Source organism: Amblyomma maculatum, chromosome 1 (genome assembly GCF_055883805.1).
Source record: "Amblyomma maculatum isolate TAMU_Amacu chromosome 1, ASM5588380v1, whole genome shotgun sequence".
Classification (NCBI taxonomy): Eukaryota; Metazoa; Arthropoda; class Arachnida; order Ixodida; family Ixodidae; genus Amblyomma; species Amblyomma maculatum.
In genome coordinates, this window is record NC_139344.1 from 480,572,917 (window position 1) to 480,596,035 (window position 23,119).

At 45.9% G+C, this 23,119-nt stretch overlaps 1 protein-coding gene across 6 annotated transcripts in view; it reads right to left on the reverse strand.

Moving 5' to 3' along the window:
- spg (dedicator of cytokinesis spg) overlaps window positions 1-23,119 on the reverse strand; it is a 430,105-nt gene that overhangs the window by 354,596 nt on the left and 52,390 nt on the right. For all 6 annotated transcript variants that reach the window (XM_084607325.1, XM_084607299.1, XM_084607317.1 and 3 more), the window contains 2 exons: window positions 12,542-12,638; window positions 7,442-7,833 (listed from right to left, as the gene is read on the reverse strand). In XM_084607325.1, coding sequence (XP_084463451.1) covers window positions 7,442-7,833; window positions 12,542-12,638 — 489 coding nt within the window. The remainder of the gene's footprint in view (window positions 1-7,441; window positions 7,834-12,541; window positions 12,639-23,119) is intronic.

Genomic DNA, 23,119 nt, shown 5'->3' on the forward strand with positions numbered 1-23,119 from the left:
CATAGTCAAGCCTAGCCAAGACTCTTCAAAAGTCAAAATGGTGGTCGGCGCGCGTTGCCTCAGGCGGGTTCGCGGTGACCAGTTGCGACGTATCATGCGGGAACGTTTTCACAGCTACAACGTAACAACGAGGTACCCAATAGGGAACCCAAGCTCAAGTTTCGCCGCGCGATGGCAGCGCCGCATTCCTGGCATGGTGGCCAAATGTGAAACGATGGGACGTCGCCGAAGCAGACGCTCCGCTAGCTTCCTGTGCACGTGCGGCGATCCAGTTGCACCTGGCGGTTATTTGGCGATACAAAAACACTTCCGCTGATGCGAAACGGAGGTACTAAGTAGCATTGTGTCATGGGTAGCCAGAATAGTAGGCGAAGCGCCAAAAGACGAGGCTCACGTGTGGAACTTTGCAGATTTCATTGGAAGCGTTTCCACAAGACCTGCTTTCCAACCGCATGACAGCATTCTGAGAAGTCTCGCGTTCTTTGTGGAAACGAAAAGGGCCAATTTTCCCCTTCTCCATAAACTCAGAAATGTTCGACAGTTGACAAAGACATCTTAGAGAGGCATCAAAAGAGTATAATGGTTTAACACCATGTATACGAAGCGAAGAGGGTGGAGGATTATCCTGCTCTTCTCTCCGCGCGTGTCTTGCTTTGCCAATTATCTGTGCTCTCTCCCTGCTTTGCGAGTGTTCTGAAAGCAACCAAATCAACAGATATCCAGCGTGCGACGTCCGCGATCGACAATGATGTGTGAATATACTCTACGACCAAGAAAATATCTAGGAATGAGGCCTTCTTTCTTTGTTTTTGTTTTTTTTGGGGGGGGAGGGGGGAGTGGAACACATGCCTGGCTGAGCCACTTTTACAGATTTCCACAAATTGGCCAATAAATGAACCAACGTTATTATTATTCGTAGCAAAAATATGTTGGAAAAGCAATACAAAAGCGATCCTAGTTATGGCTCGATTGACACTACTCGCACGGAGCACCCTATATTCGCATCACAGGTTTCGTAAATGCAAACCAAATATAAATGAAGCACAATCATTTAATAAGAACCAAAATAAAGCACGATTGTGGTACAAGCTTGGATTTCACCTTCCTTCCGAGCCAGCGAGCCGGTTATGTCGCATGCAGCGCGCGGAGCACGCATGTGCTTTTGAGACTGCTAGCGTTCGTGCCTTTGAAGAAACGTCTCCTTCGGACTATAGCTTATTCTTCTACTGCAAGATTTGCTTTAGTAACATCGTAATAATAAAAACAAAACCGTATACAGTCAAACCCGGATATATCAAACTCGAAGGGGATCGCGAAATAGTTCGATATATCGATAATTCAATATACAAAAATCGGCTTGTGACGGCACTTACGATGCCAAAAAACGATACCGCATGTGTCGCGTAATCAATCCACTCGCATAATGAACCCACCCTCCACTTTTTCACCCGAGAATTTGAAAAAAAAAAAATAAAAATGCACGAAGACCAGCTCGCTCACATGCAAGCGATTGAGTGATCTCAGCGACGAGCGGCAGCGACAGAGCGAAAAATTTCAAACTTGTTGGAACTGCCTCCCCCTTGCCGCTCGAGCCACCGCGACAGCTCAATAAAAGGTTTCTGTGTCTCTGCGGCAGAAATCGCGAGCGTTTTCGCTTGCATGTGGATAGCGCGTGTCACTCCCGTTTCGGTCGTCGCATCCACAGCTCATTTCTTGGCAGCGTGCCAAGATGCTGCGCAGCGATAACGGCAGGGCGCGTTTATCTTTTTATAGCTCCTCCGGTGGCGGGGAGCGAACTTGGCAGAGTGCCCGTGATGGCTTGATTGCACAAGCCTGGTTCATCACGCCGCGCTTGGGGCGGGCGTCATGATCGCAGTAGCAGACTGCGTGCTTCCGTTGATTCATACATGTAAAGATAAACGGCTCCCGCAAAAAAAAAAAAAAAAAGCCTGCCGCTTCTTAACGTCCGCAGCCGCCATATCTTACGCTACGTCGCGCCTACAGCACAACGATAAGAAAGGATGACTCTCGCAAAAAAGAAAAAAAAAAGAAAAACAGAGAGAGCTGCCGCCGCTTAACGTCCGCAGGCGCCATAGCCACGTCAGCCGCCGCGTGCAGAGGATTCGCAACACACGCTGGAGAAAGCGTCCGACGTCTGTCTGAAAACAGGCTTAGCTGGCTTGGCGCATGTGTAGCGCGTGCTGAAGGAGAGAGATAGCTCGGCAAAAGAATGGGCACACCACGCACATGGCTTGCAAACGTCATGTGTTTGCGCGCGGGAAACAATAACTGCAGATGCGCGCGCCTTTGGGGAATGGGCGCGGCGCTGTCCAGAACTGTCCCCTCTCATTCCTTCCGCGCGTGGCTTGAAAACGTCACGCGGCAAACGGCCAAGCGTGATGCGATCGTCTTTGGGGAAGGCACACTTTCCAGTGCGTGGTGCGGAGTTCGATATATCGAACGACCGGTGAAATTGAGTTCGATATATGACGCGGATTTCCTATACTTTTACATGGGATTTTCAAGGGGATATTCCGTGAGTTCGATATAACCAAAATTCGATATATCCGGGTTCGATATAACCGGGTTCGACTGTATAGATCTCATGCTACAGGCCAAACGATGATCAACAAGCGAGCAGCTTTATTTCAGAGTACTGATAATACTTCCGCAGTTTTTAAACATATATACGACAATATAGTTACATAGCTCGAGATAAATTTCCTATGTTTTCGCTAACGTGGGAAACGCATTCACAATCAATATTTACTCATCGCCGTCTGTCGTCTGCTCTACAGTGCAGACGTGAATAAAAATTTTCTCGCTTATAATTACGTTTCCTCCATGGAAATACGCGGCAGGTTGTCCAATCATCAAGATGGAATGCAGGCGGCATGTCGCGATGAGCCTGCGGGGGCGCTTCAGAGCGCGTGCAGTTCGAGATAAAACGCGCGGAGCACGTCGTGAAAGCAGCGAGCCGGGCCGGCAGCGCCCCAGTGTGTGTTTTTCTGCCACAGATGGCGTTGCCCATCAGGAGCCACAGCGCCGCCCAGCGATGCTTTGGGAGCCTATACATTAGACCCTACGGGAGCAATGCTGGGACTGGATGAAAGCGACGTAACAGCCGGGAAAACGCAGCAGTGAGGAACGTAACAACGGGGTTCTACTGTATCCGGATTCAGCTGTATTATAGGAATCAGTCAAAAGAAGTACGTAACTGGGACTTCGAAAGCAGTTTTCAGTCACAACATGGATATGGATGTACTATACAGTCAAACCGTCACATACTATGCAGTCCAATCGTCACGTGGATTTTGTTACTGCCAAAGCCTGTCTATATTAGGCCTCCTGAGACGGAACGCTAAACTTTTCCTTTAAGGACAAAAGAACTGCTGTATAATACGAACGTTAGAAGCATACTTGAGTATGCTTGCACAGTCTGGGACCCGAAATCCTTGACTGACATTCAAAAGAAAGAAAGAATTCAGAATTTGGCCATTCGTCTTGTTCTGAACTATGGGCGTTATTTTAGTGTAGCTAGCGCGAAAAAAGCTTTGGGTTGGGACTCACATCAAAAACGTAGGAAAGTTCTGCGTTTAAAATTATTTCATAATAGATTTCATTCAAGAACTGGAATAAATGGAACGAAATATTTAGTCAACCCTGATTATGTGTCTTTACGGAGAGATCATTCACTTAAAATTAAAGAATACAGATGCCGGACTGACCTCTTCAAAATGTCTTTTCCTGAAAACGATTTCCGAATGGAACAAGCTGTCTGAGGAAGTAGTGTCCTATTATTAAATGATTCATTTTCTTCCATGCTGTGACATTTTTTGTGTATAATAATTCTGTGTTCTTTCTATCTGAACGTTTCATTTTTTTTTGTAGCCACCTGCTTGCACAGTAGAATTTGTATACTTTTTCTTTTTCAACCCACCCCCCCCCCCCCCTGTAGTGCCAGAGAATGGCGCTGTGGGTATGATGATAAATAAATAAATAAATATCGAACTTAAAAGGAATCATGAACTATTTTGATATATCGATTATTTGAAATATAAAACACGGCAAGAGATGAGTGCCTCTGCAATCCAAAAGCGTGAATATGATGTGCCCACGTTATTGGCGTGCTTCCAGCACCTACCGTATTTACTCGCGTATACCCTACTCCTGCATATAAATCGCACTCCCAACTTTGAACTGCGCGATAACAGAAAAAATCCTTGCGTTCAACCCGCATGTTTATCTGAAAAAAAAAAAAAAAAAACACTTAGCACTAGAAAGATGCACAACTGCACACTTGATGATCATTTCATTTTCAAACATTTGTTCAAACATTTGTTCAAACGATCGCCACAACATCACTGGTAATCCGATTTTCAATCGTCGCCGCTCTCACTGCTACCATCTGAGGCTTCAATCGCCGCTCTCAAAAATATAATCATCCTCGGAACCATCGAAGCTGTAACTGGTGGCGCATTTTTTTGAAGCTCTTAGGCATCATGTCGGCCGGTATCCCTTTCCACCTGAGACAGCAAATAGCTGTGCTCCTTCCGAAGACCGATGACATATCATTGAAAGCTCACCAAAAACCAGGAAGATGCTTTCACACTATTGTTCGCCGTAGCATCAAAAATCCTTGTCGTGGCATAAAGCGCTGAAGCCATCCATGGCTTGCACGAAACTCGCATGAAATGTTCGTTTCCTGGGCCAGCTTCAGGGCTTCCATTTCAGTCATCTCTGTCGAAACAGCGTGGCCACCATAGAGGAAGAAAAAAAACTAGGAGGGAGCGCGCGCAGCCTCCGCAAGCCAACCTCCTCTGACGACGCTCCCTTGTCTTGCGCGCAATGATTCTTGGCAATTTAGCTAACATAGTTGCCAGACTCAAAAGCAGCAGGGTACATGGTATATTTTAGTGATTTTGGATGTCCTAGCGGAAAGCCTACCGGAGTGGGCTGCCAAATGTTGTGCGTCTCGTCGTAACACATGTTACTTTGTTTACAAATGCTGCATTGTAGTACTTGTTTATAGGCACACTGGTGAAGACTGCAGGTGGCCTTTTCATCTTCGGTTTTATTAGGAAGACTATGAATTCGACATAATGTTGCATGCCTGGGGAACGGGCTTCAGGATAATAATGTGTATTTGAGGTCTACATTTCCTGAATGAAACAAATGACTTTCTTCTCGAACAATACATGCACATGCCTTGACAAACAAACGTTTCGTTTATCGAGGAGTGCGCATAACATAATACTCACCGTTGGAGCGACAGCCCCGAGAGGTATATCCGTGTAGTTCTAGCACGCAGCATTTCATATGGCAGTATTTGTTGTCAAACTAGTTGGTTTGATTCCATGCTTGAAGGACTCAGCACAAAAAGACAGAGCACGAGAACAAGAAGGACGACAGGACAAAGCGATGATCAGCGCTTTGTCCTCTCGTCCTTCTTGTTCTCGTGCTCTGTCTTTGTACGCCGAGCCCCGCAAGCATTTCATATGGCGCAGTTGATGGCACCCAGCCATACACGCGAAATACACGGGTGCACTGTGTGGTGGCGGCAGCCCCTATGGGATCGGCCCGTCTAAAGGTCCAAAGTTTCATCCATCGCCTGCTCGCAGCGTGCGTCTCAGGTTTCTAGCGCAGGCGTCACGTAGCGAAGGCATTTTTTCAGAGCGAAGGGTGCGAAACCGCAACCGAAACCGGCTACCGCTTGCCGTATCATGTGACGGCTAATTTCCCATGATCCTTTCCATTATATTTTTTTATGACAAGGCTTCACTTCCTCCCGCGGCGCTTCCTCCTAGTCCTTTTTCTTCCTCCATGGTGGCCCCGACTCCTCTGCCCATCAGTGAACTTGGCAAGATGCGTCTCGAGGGGGGGGGTTACAAGCCAGTCTTCAGACCACGCTCGCCTGTCCCGGTTCATTGTTTCAAGACTCCCTTTTTCTTCCTCCAGTCGCGAATGCAGGACTCGCCAACACCATGTTGTTTTGCTGCAGCTCTGTTGCGGATTTCTTCGGCACTGGCTATAATCTTTAGCTTCTCTTTCGCCGTGAAAAATGTCCACCAAGTTGCACTCATGGTGCCAAAACAAAGCAGGCCAACAGTGTAAACTGGGTTGACTGGGTGTTGAAACAGCACGTGACAAAAGGCCCAACAATAGCTGGGTAAACGAAGCGTGACCAATGGCACCGAGAATAACTAGACTGCTATGGATGTGGATTTGCCTGTGCCTTTTGTTGGCTCCGTATTGGCTCGACAAGTGCCGATGACGATGGGGACAGCAGACCATGGGAAGCCCGCGCATTGCTACGTAGCCAACCCCCCCCCCCCCCCCCCCCTCTTGCAATTAATTTGCAGATAACCTCAACCCCCACTTTTTAACCACATTTTTTCAAACTTTGGTGCGGGCTATACATGACTAAATACGGTACGTGCTGCCCTTCGGCACACTGGCAGCACACCGACCTGTGAGGAGCATGCGCATGCACCCACACACCGAGCAGCACCTGGAATTGAAAAAGGGGGCAACAATGGACGCTACTTCATGTGGCGCTGCTCACATCTCACACCACGTGGTAGAAGCAGGGGCTCATGTCAAAGCTGCAGAAGGCTCTGCAATCAGGAGAGGTCCAATCCTGCCACTGTTACACGCTATAAACACAATAACAACTCAATTAAATTTTGATACAGCTCCCTCCTGCATCATGTTCAGCTGTAAAGGAGGCCTATGCAAATGCCACCGCAATCCATCAGTCAGGCCGGCTTCCCCGCATAACGTCAGTGGCTTGATCAAAATAAGCATGCTATGCCAAAGGCCGCTTTGAAGTGGACTCAACGTTTAAGCAATTTTATAGCATTAGCCCTGCCAAAGGACTCTCAGCCAACCTGGCTCAATGCACACAAAGTTACCATGAAAGGGCCATTAGGAGAAGCGCCCCTTGTAGGGGCACAGTGCACAGCTTGATATATCAAATGTTCCATTAGTGGCAGTTCAATAAACACAAATAACAATGTAATACTTTTTCATGGGATTTTCTTCACCTTCCGTATGCATGCAGCGAAGCAACACTGCTGTGCCGTCTATAACTGGATGTCGCTTCACAGATGGGGATGGCCGACAGCTGCGTTTGTGAAAGATGCAGATGCAAGCAGACAATCGATCATCTCCTGTGCGAGCGACAGACAAACGCTGCATTGTGCTCTGGACCGCATTGATCGTCGCCCTTTAACACAGTATAAATTCCTCGCTTCATGGCCCCAGCAGTGAACTGCCATCAAGACCTACAAGCCACTGTTTTGTTACTTCAGAGCGACTGGCTAGAGTGACAGACTGTCCTTCTCACCCCTTCTCAACCCTAGTTCGATATATCCAGGTTTGACTGTACGCACAAATTACAAGGTTAGGCAACAGCACGACAGTGGTCACACATCCCTACCTAAAAAACTGCCCTGCCTGGAAATCGTAGAGGGCAAAGTGTAGCTCCAGGCTGCTGGCACCCGCATGACGCAGGGAGAGGCGCAAGTGGGGGCCAGCACCAGCCGGCACCGCAGGGGACTCCACCTCATCCGCCGTGGAGGATGACGTGTGCACCCGAAATAGCTCGACGGGTCCCAGACGATCTGGGTCAGCCGCCACGCCAACTCCGATCGTTCGAGGCACCTTGGCCAGGCCTAGCAGCCGATTGCCGCTGTCGATGCGGGCAGCCGCACAAAGGCAAAGCGCCCGCTCCTGGTCCTGGGTGAGCGCCGCCGACAGCAGCTGCCGCCTCCACTCCACCAGGTCACGCATGGCCTGCCTCAACGCCATGAACCGCTCAGTGTCCCTCTCCTGCAGCCCAGAAAGTCATGGATCATGGGTAGGTTTGGTTTGGTCTGTGGGGCTTAACGTCCCAAAGCGACTCAGGCTATGAGAGACGCCGTAGTGGAGGGCTCCGGAAATCTCAACCATCTGAGGTTCTTTAGCATGCGCTGACATAGCAGAGCATGCAGGAGATTTTCACCTCCATGAAAATCCCGCATCCTTGGACCCAGCAGTGAAGCGCCCTAACCACTGTGCCATCACGGCGGGGTGGCCCAGTGGTTAGGAGTGAAATCAGCTTATTTTTGCCTGAAGGACTTGCTTTACTTCGTGAATGGCATTCAAACGCTCAGCGATACAAAATGCGTGAGAGACAGCGAGACCAAACTCAGATTTGCCACAAATTTTCAATGGATCCTAACCCTGTCCAGCTTCAACACATTTCTCCTCATGTTGAAACATTGCTGTCACATACACACACTCTAGTCCATTGCAGTGCAGGCTGCAGAGAAATGTGCAGGAACAGCAGACTCATTGAGGCCTGTGGTGCCAAAAATAAGCCAGACTACAGAGTCTGAACATAGTTAAACCAAGTAGGAAGTTGATGGAGATATTGACGCGCAATGCCCAGTGTCTGGCAGTGTAACATGCAGGCTAATTGCCTCCATTGGTTTGCTTTACACGGAAAATTGCAAACCACTGTGCTGCAGCTGATTGTTTGTTATTTTTTCGCGCGAGCTCAGCAGATGCAAGAAAACATTTTTGACTGGGTTTAACTGTGTGAAATAGTGCATTCAAAGTAAAACTTTGTGTAACAATCAGGAATGAAAAGCACTGTTGTGTTTGGCTAGTGAAGGTATGGATGCCGGTCACACACTGTTGGTATGACAACTATAGGCTGAACCACAAGATCATCAACAGTTTTTTTGCTCGAGTCAGGACAGTACTGCAACTGACAAGCCCCATACCAAAGAACAAAGAGAAATGACAGCTGAGCAGGCCAGTCATCAAATTCTTTGTGAAATAAAATTTTTTCCTCCTCCTCCTCCTGGTTGGTTGGAGAAACCACTAGAGAGAATCACTTGATTGCCAAGGCTTTCATCCTGCTTTTGAATGAAAGCACTTGCAAACAAGCGTTGACGAGACATTAAGCAATAGCTGATGACACGTAGGTCAATTTCTGATAGGGCCAGGGACCCATTTAAATGTGACATTCAGCAGACTTGAATGCCGAAAAATTGCAAGTTACAATCTAAAACAAACTGCAAGCTGGAAAGCTGCTGCAGAAGTAAAACTTGTTGCTGGGCTAGTTGGTTATGATCGTACGGAACAAAAGTAAGTGTGTTGTCCTGTCTCCTGCCTTGTGTTTGTCTCCTTTGTGCTTACTTTTCTCCTGTACGAAAGTTAGTGCACTAATATACTGCACTAAAAAAAAAAATGATTCTGCAAATTATTGATGAGGAAAACAAAATACCTCATTTCAATAATTTGCTTTGTTCCTTGAGTGAAAGCTAGTTAAGTCGAACCTGAATATTTAGAATTTTAGTATAAGTCAAACTCCACTGCTAGGTTCAAACAAGCTCCATGGAAGTCTATCATGTATTATATGAAAAAAAGTCCATTAATTCTAATGTGAGTCAGTCCTGCCACGGATCATTCATACTAGTAGGTGCATCCGGACGGCCAAAGAAAAACCCCTGCTATAGGACACCACAGCTGCACACCTCCAAAACAGAGACAGAAAATAAAGCCGGGTAAAACATGGAAGAATGGTCTAACTGTTGCAATGACCGACGTGGCGACAAGCAATACCGGAGGTCACCAGCTGCCTGCTCTTGTTTTGCGTGGCCTCCGAGACTTGCAACTAAATACTTATTAATTTGACTACCATTAATTCTGAAATACAAATAGGTATTACGTAGAATATGTAATTTTCACTGAAGGTTAGCCATTTAGATAGGCAGAAAAGCCTTAACAATAGACTACTTTCTGTAAGAGAGGAATTCACATAACTGTACGCAGACCAGCACATGACATTTACCTATGATTGCTAATCTAGGCACCCCCGATTCTAAACACCCCAACCCTGCTTTCGAAAAAAGATTTTGAAAAAAGTTTGCAATGCGAATCTAAGCATACACTCTTTGCCAAAAGTATACGGCCCAAGGGTTTCTGTTCTAAGCTTAGTAACTTGGCTCGTAAAGCAATTCTAACGTTTGAAATCTCGTAGATGACAAATCTTGCCATCATTCTTCTCTAGCTTATACAGTCAAACCCGGTTATATCGAACCCGGATATATCGAATTTCGGTTATATCGAACTCACGGAATATCCCCTTGAAAATCCCATGTAAAAGTATAGGAATCCGCGTCATATATCGAACTCAATTTCACCGGTCGTTCGATATATCGAACTCCGCACCACGCACTGGAAAGTGTGCCTTCCCCAAAGACGATCGCATCACCCTCGGCCATTTGCCGCGTGATGTTCTCAAGCCACGCGCGGAAGGAATGAGAGGGGACAGTTCGGTGAAGGCTGGTCTAGGGCAGCGCCGCGCCTATTCCCCAAAGGTGCGCGCATCTGCGTTATCGTTTCCCGCGCGCCAGCACATGACGTTTGCAAGCTGTGTGCTAGAATGAACCAGAGAGAGCCAGTGGGAATGAGGGGAAAAACGCGATAGGGCAAAATGCAAGGGTGTGACCATTCCTTTGCCGAGCTATCTCTCTCCTTCCTCTCTTCCGGCCTTCGTTCGCAGTAGCACGTGCTACGCATGCGCCAAGCCAGCTCAGCCCATTTTCAGACAGAACGTCGGACGCTTTCTACAACGCGTGTTGCGAACCCTCTGCACGCCACGGCTAACGTAGCTATGGCGCCGACGGACGTTAAGAAACGACAGATCCCTCTCTCTCTTTTTCTTTTTACGAGAGTCGTTCATTCTTATTGTTGTGCTGTACGCGCGGCGTAGCGTAAGATATAGCGGCTGCGGGAAGTTAAGAGGCGGCAGTTTTTTTTGTTTTTTTTGCGGGAGTCGTTTTTTGCATGTATGAATCAACGAAAGGATGCGGTCAGCTGCGATCATGACACCGGCTTTTAGCAATTTTCGCGTCAAACAGCGTCTAGCTATCACGCTTTTTAATTATTTTGTGGCAGTGGACTACGTCCGCTCAAGGGCGGCATGATAAATCGAACCAGGCTTGTGCAATCAGCCATAAGTTCGCTCCCCGCCACCGCAGGAGCTATCAAAAGATAAACACGCCATGACGTTATTGCTGTGCAGCATCTTGGCCCGCTGCCAAGAAATGAGCTGTGGATGAGAGAGTGACTCGCGCCATCGACATGCAAGCGAAGACTCCTCGCCACGGGGACACAGAAACCTTGTTTTGAGCTGCCGCGGTGGCTCGAGCGGCGAGAAAGATTCAGTTCCAACAAGTTGGAAATTTTTCGCTCTGTCGCTGCCGCTCGTTGCTGAGATCCCTCAATCACTTGTAAGCGAGCTGGCCTTAACACTTTTTTTTTCCAAATTCTCGGGTGCAAAAGTGGAGGGTGGGTTCATTATGTGAGTGGATTGATTACGTGACAAATAGGGTATTGTTTTTTCGCATCGTAAGTGCCGTCCCAGGCCGATTTCTGTATATCGAATTATCTATATATTGAACTATTTCACGATCCCCTTCGAGTTCGATATATCCGGGTTCGACTGCATTCACATTCCAGTACTGCGGCCAGCAGCCACGTTGCAGTGCTTAGAAGCGAACCTCTTAAGCCGTATACTTTTGACAAAGACTGCACCTTTTTGTGTAAGTGTGCTTTCATGTGGTCCTGGCAGCACTCAGCTACACCTTGCTTGATCGGGTGTCACTTGTTTCACAGCCATAATTTAAGCTGGAACGAGCATGTAGAGAAATTAAGAGAACTACAATCACGTTTACCAAACATGTTTGCCACGTAAATTGTTATTTCCTGCCCCTGTCTCGCCCAGATATTGCCAAGAAAGGGGGCAGAGGGGACAGCGTTCATTTTAGATTTTTCGATTGCGGGAAAAAAGGGGTGCTTAGAATTGAGCAAATATGCAACTTATAATCGAATTTCTTTTCTCATCTGTTTCAGTTTACACAGCTTAGCAATAGCTGCGTTGTCAAGTCTAGGTCGAATGAGCGATGAAAAAAAAGCGACATAGCCATTCCTTTGCCATCTGATTTCTCCACAGTGCTTTTAAAGCCAGCCTGCTTCAATAACAGGAATTGCAACAAGCAAATAAATGGCAATTATATCGCTGTTTTCCACCCTCAGGTGGCCTAGCCTTAACTTTAACATCACACTATTGCTTGGCTGCTGAAACCGAAACCCAAAACTTGTGACAAAATAAAATTCAATCATAGATTAGTGAGAGGTCATAGACGAAAACAAAGTGGCAATCCATAGACAGGACTGTCTTATATGGCGTCCATACTCCTTTAAGTTGCATCCAACTGTAGTACCAAGAGCCTTCAGAAAAAGCTGCGACTGAAACTGTGTATGAAGTGACTGAAAGGGTTATCTGCCTATTCCTTCTCCTGTGCCATTGTGAATTCGCCTCGGTTTTGTTTTCTGACCATTTTTTGCCCACATTGCGTGTCCTATGGGGCTGTGGTATTTGCTGAACAAGCAACGAAAAGAATGCGTACTTTTTTTCGAGCTAAATCGAATCCTTTGCCCATCAAGTGGCAGGCTTTGCTGTCACTGAGCAGGGCGCACTCACCAGGTACAGCTTCTTCCAGAGGGGATGCCACTCTCGCAGCACATTGGCCACTTCCCGCGCTGTGGGGCCCTCCGCTGGCTCCACTGTCTCGTACGGCCTGCACAGCCCCAATGGGGAGCATTCAATACACTCGCAGAATAACCACAACTTTTAAGGCAAAAGCCTTTAATGGCTCATGCTGTCGTGGACAAAATGTGTCCCGCTTTTGTGGCGTCCTGATTGGCCGGGCGGGATGACGTCATAGAGGTCTCGAGCAATCACAGAGCATCACCACAGCATGCGCGAATGCGTGCCTTATAAGGCCATATGTCAATCAATTATGAATTACTAATTAATGAATTAATTAATTACCTATTAATGATTAATAAAGTAATTCGCTAATTATTGATTAATTACTGCTTAAGAAATTAGTTACCTACCTAATCACTAATCAGTTCATTACCTGATAAATAATGAATTACTCATTATTGCCAGTTGCATAGCAGAATGCGGCACTCGGGCTTCCTCCTTTCACTATGTTAGCCGCTAAAGTACTTCATAATTTTGAACACTGTATTGGCACTGAAGCTTTTATTTTTCCTTGCAATCATTATTCCTTGTTGCCCTGCCGTATCTCATTATTCGCCACCAAACCGGGTTCCTCTTCGAAAGAGGTCTTTTTGTCTCCAACTGCCAATCAGGCAGTGCACATGGACCCCTCCCAGATTTCTTTTATCTTTCAGTTATTTTGTAAGCAGTTTTTTTCATGCATTTGGGAATTAGATTTTTTCTAGAAGCCTATTTCTCACTCCAATGAGATGTGCACTTTTCTGTCTTGGCTTAGTTTGGCTAACTTGGCTATGGGCGTATGCGAGTGTATGCACTCGAATAAACTGCAGAAGGACTTTTTGACGGGTTAGTTGGTACATGATCTTGATTTTTATAGCGCTGAAGGAACACCACAGGAAGAAAGACACTGCGCTTCTGTCCTTTTGTGTCTTTCTTCCTGTAGTGTTTCTTCAGGCTATAAAAATCAAGACCGAATAAGCACGCCACCTTTATAACTTTTTGCTCACATTCTAGGCATAATTGTATGGGCCGGTCAGCACTGTTGGAATTCCCGTCGCAACTAAACGTGCAAGCGGCACAGAGCATCCTGGTGCGATGCCAAGGTTTATGACGTGGACGGTGCCTACGCTGTAACGCGAAGGCCAAGAACAAACTAGAATAGAAAACACTCTGAAATGGGTTTTAAGGAAATATGCACTGTGCCTGGCCCGCTAGCATAGCAAAAATTTGAATATGAGCGCCGCAGGGAAGGAGGATCAAGTCCAGTGGGAGCTCGGAGAACCTAAGCCTCGGAGAACCTAAGGAGAACCTAGTTTCAGAACCCATGCTCTAGAAATACTAACTGTGCACAGCAGTTTCTACGATGCTCACGACTGTCATCAGTGCTTTTCGTGCTTGAAGACTCTTCGTCCCCTTCGAATTGAGCACAGAAAGGAGTGATGGCAATTTGTCTGCCAATCTATTAGGTGGCTTGTAAACCGCCCAATACACAGTCTTTGATCAACATCACTTGCCTGTTTGCTGTCAACAACATTGCTAAAATTGCCTTCACACCTCTCAACTTGCATCAGCATACGATGATGTACGAATCCTATGTTTCGCACTTTTTACACACACACAAAAAATCCTTGCTTCGGGGACTTAGATGTACCTTGCCCATTTTTCAATTGAGGTTTTCAGAATAAAAATCTCAATAATGCCCTTAACGGCCTCTGGTCACCATTGTTTTTTCATCAGGAAGAGTGCCAGCCAAATGAACCAGTGCATAGGTGTCAAGCGCAAGTACCAAAAAGACCCTGAAATGCAGACATTTGCTCAATGCACTCCTCACTGAAACTTTCACAAAACATTGAGAGAATACTTCACATCCACTTGTTTATTTTTGGTGCCAGACTAGACTGATGAAGTCATCCTCTTTTGGCCTGGCTTGCATGCCGCAACTAATGGTGCAGCACCATTAATAAAACACACCAATAAACGCGAAGGGCATTCCTCAGCTTAGCCAATTCTTTATTTGCCTTGCATAAAAATCTGCAGCAGGCAGTGCAGATAACAGGACAATATGTTGCACACCATCACATTCTGGTTGCACCAAGCAACCTATGGCAACAAGCTACAAAATTTAGCATTACCAGAGAGTTTCAATACTTCCAATGGTCATGAAACTGCCGTTGTAGTTTGGTTTGCAGACAAGAGCAGCCGCAGGGGCGCCACTGCCGATCGAGGTGTCACGAGCACCGGGCCATGCCGGCGACATATGATACGGTTGCACCCGAGACACTTTCACTCACGCACTTGCAGCTATTTCCTCTTAACACTTTAAGCGACATTGATCTCAATTTTCAGTATCCGCTGACGGTCCAGAATAGTAGTCCACCTGCTGATTAAACGAAAAGCACTGCCTCACTCTTCTTCACCCATGATCATCTGCCTGTGTCTTTTCATGCTTATAATGCGATGCTGAAACCGTGCCGAAAGGTGCACTCTTTAACCTGCAATATACATGTTAATCCTGCGCAATACACGATAAGGCAACGGCCACGTTAGCAGGCGGTGCTCACTAGATTCGCACACCACTTAGGTTGTTCACCCAGCTTGTGTGCTCCCCTGCCCTAGCTACAGCTTTAGCCATGCTTTATCCTTCTGTCGGCTTTTAGCTTCTGTCGGCACTCGTACAGTTCACACTTTGTTTTGTAGAGCCCCGATTTAAGTCTGCACACCTCTGGATTGCGTAATGCCTTGACAGCTTCACAGGCTTTATCCAAACTTTGCTCCTTTGAAGTAAGGTGTATCTGAACCAGAACTGCTTAAGTGGTGGCTAATCATCCACCCCGTATTGTAGTTTTTCCTGGTACTGCCGCTTTTATTTCTTTTGCAGGCCACAGGATCCATGGTTCCAGGCTGAAGAATACATACTGAAGAAACGTTTTTTTTATATATCTTTTTTCACTCCATGACCTACTTTCTTCTCACCCATCCTCCCCTCCACACTCCTTGACCTACTTCCTTCTCACCCACATTTCCCCTCCCCAGCTTTTCTTCTTCAGAAGCAAAAGTGTATTTAAACCCCTGCCAGTGATGATCGCCGAAAACAAGTCCACTTGGAAAAATGTTGGCTCGACCTGCGAACTGAGGCTTTCCCCCCTCTACCCTTGTTCAGTGCTCCTTCATAGCATGTAAGCCACCTTCTTCCTCTCGTTGTACCTGGATTCCCTACCATTTTTCGCTCCATAGCCCTCTGCGTTGTCCTCAACTTAAGCAGAACACTTTTCTTCAGCCTCCACATTTCAGCCCCATAGGTGGATACAGGTAAGATGCAACTGTTGTACACTTTCCACTTGAGTGATATCGGTAAGCTGGTAGTCGTAATCTGTACTTGCCAAATGCACTCCATCTTGATCTTATTCTTCTTGTTATTTCCCTTTCATGGTACGGATCTGTGGTCACTATCTGTTCCAAATAGACATAATCGCCTAATAGTTCCAGTGCTTCGCTACCTAACGTAAACTGCTGTTCCTTCCCAAGGCTGTTGAACATTACCTTGGTCTTCTGCATATTGATTTTCAAGCCTACCTTTCTGCTTTTCATATCTAGGTCATCAATTGTTATTTGCAGTTCATCCCCCGAGTTGCTTAGCAAGGCAATGTCATCAGCAAATCGCAGGTTACTGAGGTATTCTCCCTCTACCCTTATCCCTAACTGCTCCCATTCCATGTCTGAATACACCATCTAAGCAAGCTGTTAATAGTACTGGGGAGATCATGTCTCCTTGCCTAATACCTTTCTTAATTATTAGATAATTATTATTATATCATTATCCATTATTAATTAACAAGTAATTAGGATCTCCTTTTTACCAGGGTGGTGAGAAGTGTCACTTAGCTCGTAATATGTTGAGTGCTCAATGTTGTTTTAGGTTAATTATTTCCTCCGCGCAGTCCAACACTACTCCCTTGACCTTTTCCACCAATCCTCAAGTCGCCTCTTACTTGCTTCCACAGTTTCATAATTAGCCTGCCACGGACATCCCGAAATCGCAGTGCTTCTCTAATCCCCATGCCAGCGTCGTGCATTGGTGGCTGAAGTGCCTCACATTCCATAATAATGTGTTCAATCGTTCCTTTGCTTTGCACGCAGCAGCAAATGTCACTCGTGCTGTCAAATTTTTGCCAGTAGCATTTCGTCCTCAAGCACCCAGCCCTAGCTTCGAAAAGAAAACCACTACATTTGGAATTGTCAAAAAAAGGTTCCTTTCGAATTATGGTCTTAGCTGCCCTATAAAGCTGCATCATTAGTTTGTCCACCCTTCTCTTGTGCCAATGGGAAATTTCTGGGGACTTTACTTTTTGTTTCAAGGTAATTTTTCCATCGCTTTTTTCCCCATGAGATCTGTATTTATTTGCAAGCCATCCTTCTGCTCTATGTCATATCATTACTGCACCAGTACAGGTACCTGAAAATCTTTGCTGCCTAGCTCTTTTCATTAATTTGCCTGAACCGTTCTTCATGGCACACCTCACTTTTCGTCTCCCACACTTCGAACATCAACCATCTCATATCATCTTGACTGCCCCATCAGAAGTCCATATACCCCCAAAGGAAGTCTGCCGACTGTCCTCTACTTTATTTCAAGCGCTGAAGTTGTGGCAGATCCCAAGCACAGCACAGTGTTTACAAACGTTAGGCATAGTATCATTACACCTTTCCAAATCCTCATATAACTTCATATTTGTTATGTCCCCAGAGCCCACGATGTTTCATGACAGCAGTGTTTCTTTTTTGCTTTCCTTACAATTTCCTCTCTGTGACCCCACAAGTAATCTGTGCCACCGTTTATCCAAATACCAATGTACTTGTACGAAACTCCAGGTAACTAAGTTTTGTAACGTGATTGTGCCGGGCTCATCATTAAAAATCGTTATTCCAGATTTTTCCGTGCTAAATTTTAATTTCAGAAAATCTGCTTCTCTTTACAACTTTTTCTGGTCATCAGCTAGAAGAACAGTATCATTTGCATATATCAATCCCGGTAAGCAGCTAGTTTTCAATTCACTCCCCCTTCCGCCATGACATCAAAAAACCCAATCCGTTAGATTCTAACTTTCGTTTAATCTCTCTGATGTAGGTCATGAAAAGAAGTGGTGATAAAGGACATGCCTGCCTAAGTCCCCTTTTAACTGCAACTCTTTTTGCACCAACCAAGGCCTGCCACTTCACTGCTATGTTATTCTCCTTGTAAATCCCTTTCAATAAACGATAGCTTGGCCTCTTCATTTTCCAGTACATTATCGTCCTCATCCTTTACATGGCAGTATGCCTCTTCTGATTTCTCGTCAAGTGCCTTCAGATGGTTCCAGAACTTTCTAGGTGCCTGCTTACTGTTTTTTCGAATAGTATCTGCCACCTACCTGTCAGTTGTAGTATTAATTTTCTCTTGTACCAAAAAAATCGACATGATGCTTTTGTTTTTGTATTCGTCCCATTTTTGCTGAAGTCCAGGCAAGAGTCTATTTTCTTTTTTTAGTTCTTCAATGGGCCCTGGAACCTGCTTGGCAGCTTGCTATTCCTCTTTAACATCTACATCCTACCAACATGTTGGTTTCTTTTTGTCTCTTCAGTGGTTTTTCTTTAGCGCCAAATCTATTGCCGTCAGAATTACTTCCACCACTTCATTTTACGTCCATGACCGATTTGCTTCTTTTTTTGTTTGCTTGTCTACCACTTTTGATATGGCCATCAAATGTTGGTGGTTCATATACAGAAATCAGCACCATGGTGGAAGAAAGAGAGCTGCTCCGACGGCCTGGCCGCACTGCAGCGAGCGCGCGGCTGCTTAGTGTGACCGGAAGAGAGGGCAGCTGCCAGGGGCAGCACAAGTTCTGGGGGCCATCCTCTCCACCGGTTCTGCTGGTGTGCCTATGGAGCACAGGCGCTCGCGCTGATAATTTCCTACTTAAATCAGCATTAAAAGGCCCCAACCCTTAGACATTTCTTTAGATATTTACACCCCAACTTCTGAGCAGGTAGAAACTTTCGTAACGCTGACTAAACAAATAACTCCATTTCCGAGCAAACAGAGGTGCGTCGTCTGCTCGAGCAGACGACGCACTGCACTCGCAGCTCGGGAGCGCGCGTCTGGCGGATTATTGCCACGTATTGCCAATTAAAGAGAAGCTCCATGACATCATGCCGCCAGTGCAATGCTTCTTGGGTAGCTGTTCAACGCATGTGAAATGAAGGTTCACTATTCTATCCGCCTCTTGTTTGCATCGCAACCAAACGCCGATTACATGGCGGTGAAGGAAGCAGGATCAAACCGCTGTCGGGGAGGTTTGAGCGCCCGCTTTACCCTCGCGGGCGCGACAACCATTGCCACATGAAAAACCGCGCTGCGTCAGATGATATCAGAATGAACGTGGGGCTCCCGTGGCAAAGCGAAGTATCGAACACGCAAAAAAAGCAAAGCTATCTATCGCCGGATGTGCGTGCCTATCTCAGACGATGGCATCCAAACGGTCAGACTGGGTCTTTTGCCGCGCGTTCGATCTGTGGTTCACACTTCATGCCAACACGCATAGCCTGGACTGTGCGAAAGAAACAAAGAAACTGTGCACAGGAATGAAGGTAATGTGCGTCGTCGAATGATTAAAGTAAACGATTGCAGCCAAAAAACATTCTTTTTTAATGAGGCGGTTCCCGTGATTTTCACAATTTCATTTCACTAATAATATTTGGAATATGTTGCTTGCTCATTGCACTTTATCGTATTTTTGTGCAATCCGTGTTTTGGTGAAGGTAAAATTCGAAAAACATCTCTGTGCTGCCCGATGCCACAAGCGCATCAGGAACGCCACACGTACAAATTTCCTAATTTTCAACTTGGAGACATAAATGAATAAATACAATATTATGCCACAGTTGGAAAATAGCGTGCGATTCACAAATTGCACAAATCGCGTTGTGCAGAGTGGCCACAGTTACTAGCACAACGAAATTATGCAATATGTTTTCAATGAATTTGAAAGCTGAAGTAAAACAGTAGGGGGACAAAGTTGTCTTCAGAAATTTTCATTGTTCACAGTTATCTTGAAATTAGTGCGATCGTACATCTGTATTGAAACATTATATAAATATAAGCTTTCGCAGCTTGATAGGTGAATATGCTGAGAACATAGTGTGGAAGTATTGCCGCTCTACCAGAAACATTTTTTGAGACAAATTGCAAAATAGACAAAATTTCATTTCCTGGGCTGATTTCACCCCGCCGCGGTGGTGCAGTAGTTAAGATGCCCGACTACTGTGCCCAAGTACCAGGGTTCGATCCCGACCGCCGGCGGCTGCGTTTCGATGGAGGAGAAAAAAAGAGGCATCCGTTTGCTGTGCGATGTCAGTGCACATTAAAATAAAAGTTCGGTGGCCAGCTAGCCCTCGCCACAAGCGGCGTTGACCTCCCGGTCCCAGCCCCGTAGGGCCAGGAACAGCCACTAAAGATCCCCGGCTAGTCGAAATTATTCTTAAGCCCTCCACTACCGGCACCCCTTTCTCTCTTTCCACTTTCACTCCCAACTTCCTCCCTTCCCTTAAGGCACGGTTCAGGTGTCCACAGAACATTTGACAGATACTGCGCCTTTCCTTTCCTGTGAACCAATTATTATACTTTAAGAAATATTATAAAAACAGGCCAGGTGTTTCTTATAAATTTGGTGGGAAGCAGTAGCCGGAACCGCTATGCGGCACCAACCTCTCCTTTATTGTTCATGCAAATGAAAAACCTACACTTCACAAAAAGTTAAAATTAATTGAATACAAACAAAAACTTGCATATTTTTAGTGAGACCATTTTTAGCTTCCTAACTTTATTATACTTTCTCTAATCAATAACGAAAGTTCTCAAAAACAGCAGAGACCGTAACCGCATCACTCCATTCGTTATTATTATTTTCCTGTACCCCGAAAAAAAAAATTGGCAGCAAAACCAATTGCAGATATCTTCTTTCCAGTCCTCGGTCAACAATATATCAAATTTTAAAATCAATTTATAAAGTCAGCCGGCCATCCTTCGTTTGATCTTACATGGAATCGCACTATATCATCATACCTTCAAATTGAGCTTTAATGCACGACATGCACATTTGCATGCTAATAAAAAGAAATGCGCGCAAAGGCGCGCCTGCGGGTTCCGCTGCTTAAATTTCTTGAGTCATATTTCGGGTTGCAGCAAAAGCCTTCTACAATTGTCCGTAATAAAATAAATCAGGACATTAGCGTTTTTTGTTATCAACTGGAAAAAAGAACGGCGAAAAGAAATTCAAACATTAGAGTGTGCGAGCATAACTGCTATCTTTTTTTTTTGGCGCGACAGTACCTAAAACTTTGCACATGTTGGCAGCTGTGAAGGCTTACATGGTCGTCTTGCACTCCTTTGGATGCTTTTTACACGACGCTCACATGAGTACTTTCAGTAAATATTCTATTATTCGTGTTTGTCGTAAATCACAAAGCTGCATATCAGTTTAGAAATGATTCATCCGGCCCCGAGTCAAATTATAACCCAGAAAAATGGCAGAAATACAAAGGTGCATACCTTCCACCAAAAAAAAAAATCAAGCCGGGGAACATCCCTATGTGTCAAAATCACGCGCCCGTCCCAGGCGCGCCCATAGAAACGCAAGCGAAACGAGCGACGAGATAGGCCCCCAGTACCGGTGCTGCCCCTGGCGGCCGCATCATGCGTAAAAGTCACACTAAGCGGCCGCTCCTCGCGGCGCCGTTGGAGCACCTCTCTTTCTTCCACCATGATCCGCACTGTATATCATGTTTCCGTGGTCCAGCGTTATCCTTCTCGCTATACCCAAACCTTACTGTTAACCGTTTATGATCGCTCCAAATACTATTTACGCTTTCTACGTCTATTTCCATCACATCTAGTCTTTCATATAAATCTCCCGTCAACGGTGGAGTGGGAAATGCAAGATTCCCACGTGATTACGCCATCACCCCCCCCCATTTTGCTTCTCTGTTTACAATAACAAGGCCGTACTGCTCCCATACTGTCAACATCATTTTTACGAAGCAGTGTACAAATCCATCCAATTCTTCTATGTGAGCATTCATATCTCCTAGTATCAGTACCTCCCCTTTGCCACACATTAGCCAGATATCTTCTGATAGACATCGATGCCAGTGCCGCTGTGCAGCCGCTTTTGGCATCGTAACAAGCTCTCCCATAGAGTAACGGAGAAGTTTCATGACCATATTGAACGACTCTGGCACCACACTGTACTCTGTTCACAGTCAACAGTACCCGGGCTACGCCAGCTATATGGGTGGTGTCATCTGGGTATAAGCTGGTGAGTTTAGAAAAAAAATTAAAATTATGATTTTTTTTTCCCTTTCCATAGCAATGAAAACTCGGGCCATCCAATGACCAGCCCGAAAGACAATGGCTGATATTGCAGATGCAAGTGGTTACCATGTGTTTGTTATCATTTTTTTTACTCCTAGGTGCGCCCTTTGAGTGCACAATGGAATCTGCTCCATCCAGAGAATATACGTCACTGGAGATCAGCCCAAAGGCTGGACCACATAATGCACTGAGAGAAGTAACCAAACAGCCATCTGTCATTTGACAGAATCATTAGATTTGCATCTTAATAGTGATTCCCTAGTTCCTGCTGACTAACTGTAGTGACCGCAAGAAGCCCCCGTCAGTGCTCCCCTCACATCACCATACACCCATTCTGGGCATTGCACATTGTGCTTCTACAGATGCCCAGAGGCACAACCAGGTTAAGCACCAGGGTGCAAAACAGCACTTAACATTAGGTGGGGCATCCAGACATGGCAGTGTACGTGCTTGGTAGCGACACAGACACTCCCATCACCACTTTCCAATAACCACTCACAACAGACACTGGCTGGACACACCACCTCCGGACAAAAACAAATATCAGGCTCACTTTTTATTTATTTACTGGTACTATATGCAGAGTGCATCATGAGGAAGGCCGGTCTGGACGAGTCTTTAGCTGGAGTGAAATTGCTGGAAAACGTATCAACAACCTTAGATATGCAGATGATACCACTTTAATGGCAGAAAGTGAAGTGGAACTCAAGAGACTTCTGATGCGCGTACAAGAAGAGAGTGAGAAGTTTGGGCTTAAACTGAACATTAAAAAGACAAAGATCAAGGCGTCTTGCCCTATCAAGTCCTGGAGCATCAATGGACAAGAAGTGGAAGCTGTGACAGATGTTCTCTTCTTGGGCTCCAAGATTACCTTGGAAGGAGACTGCAGCCATGAAATTAGGAGACGCCTGCTTCTGGGAAAGAGAGCAATGGTTAGCCTTGACCGCCTAGTAAAGAGCAGAGACATTAGTCTGCCAACCAAGATCCGTATAACTCGTGCTATGGTCTTTACAGTTGTGATGTATGGATGCGAGAGCTGGACAGTGAAAAAGGCTGACCGCCGAAGAATTGACGCGTTTGAATTGCGGTGCTGGCGAAGACTTGAAAGTTCCTTGGACTGCCAG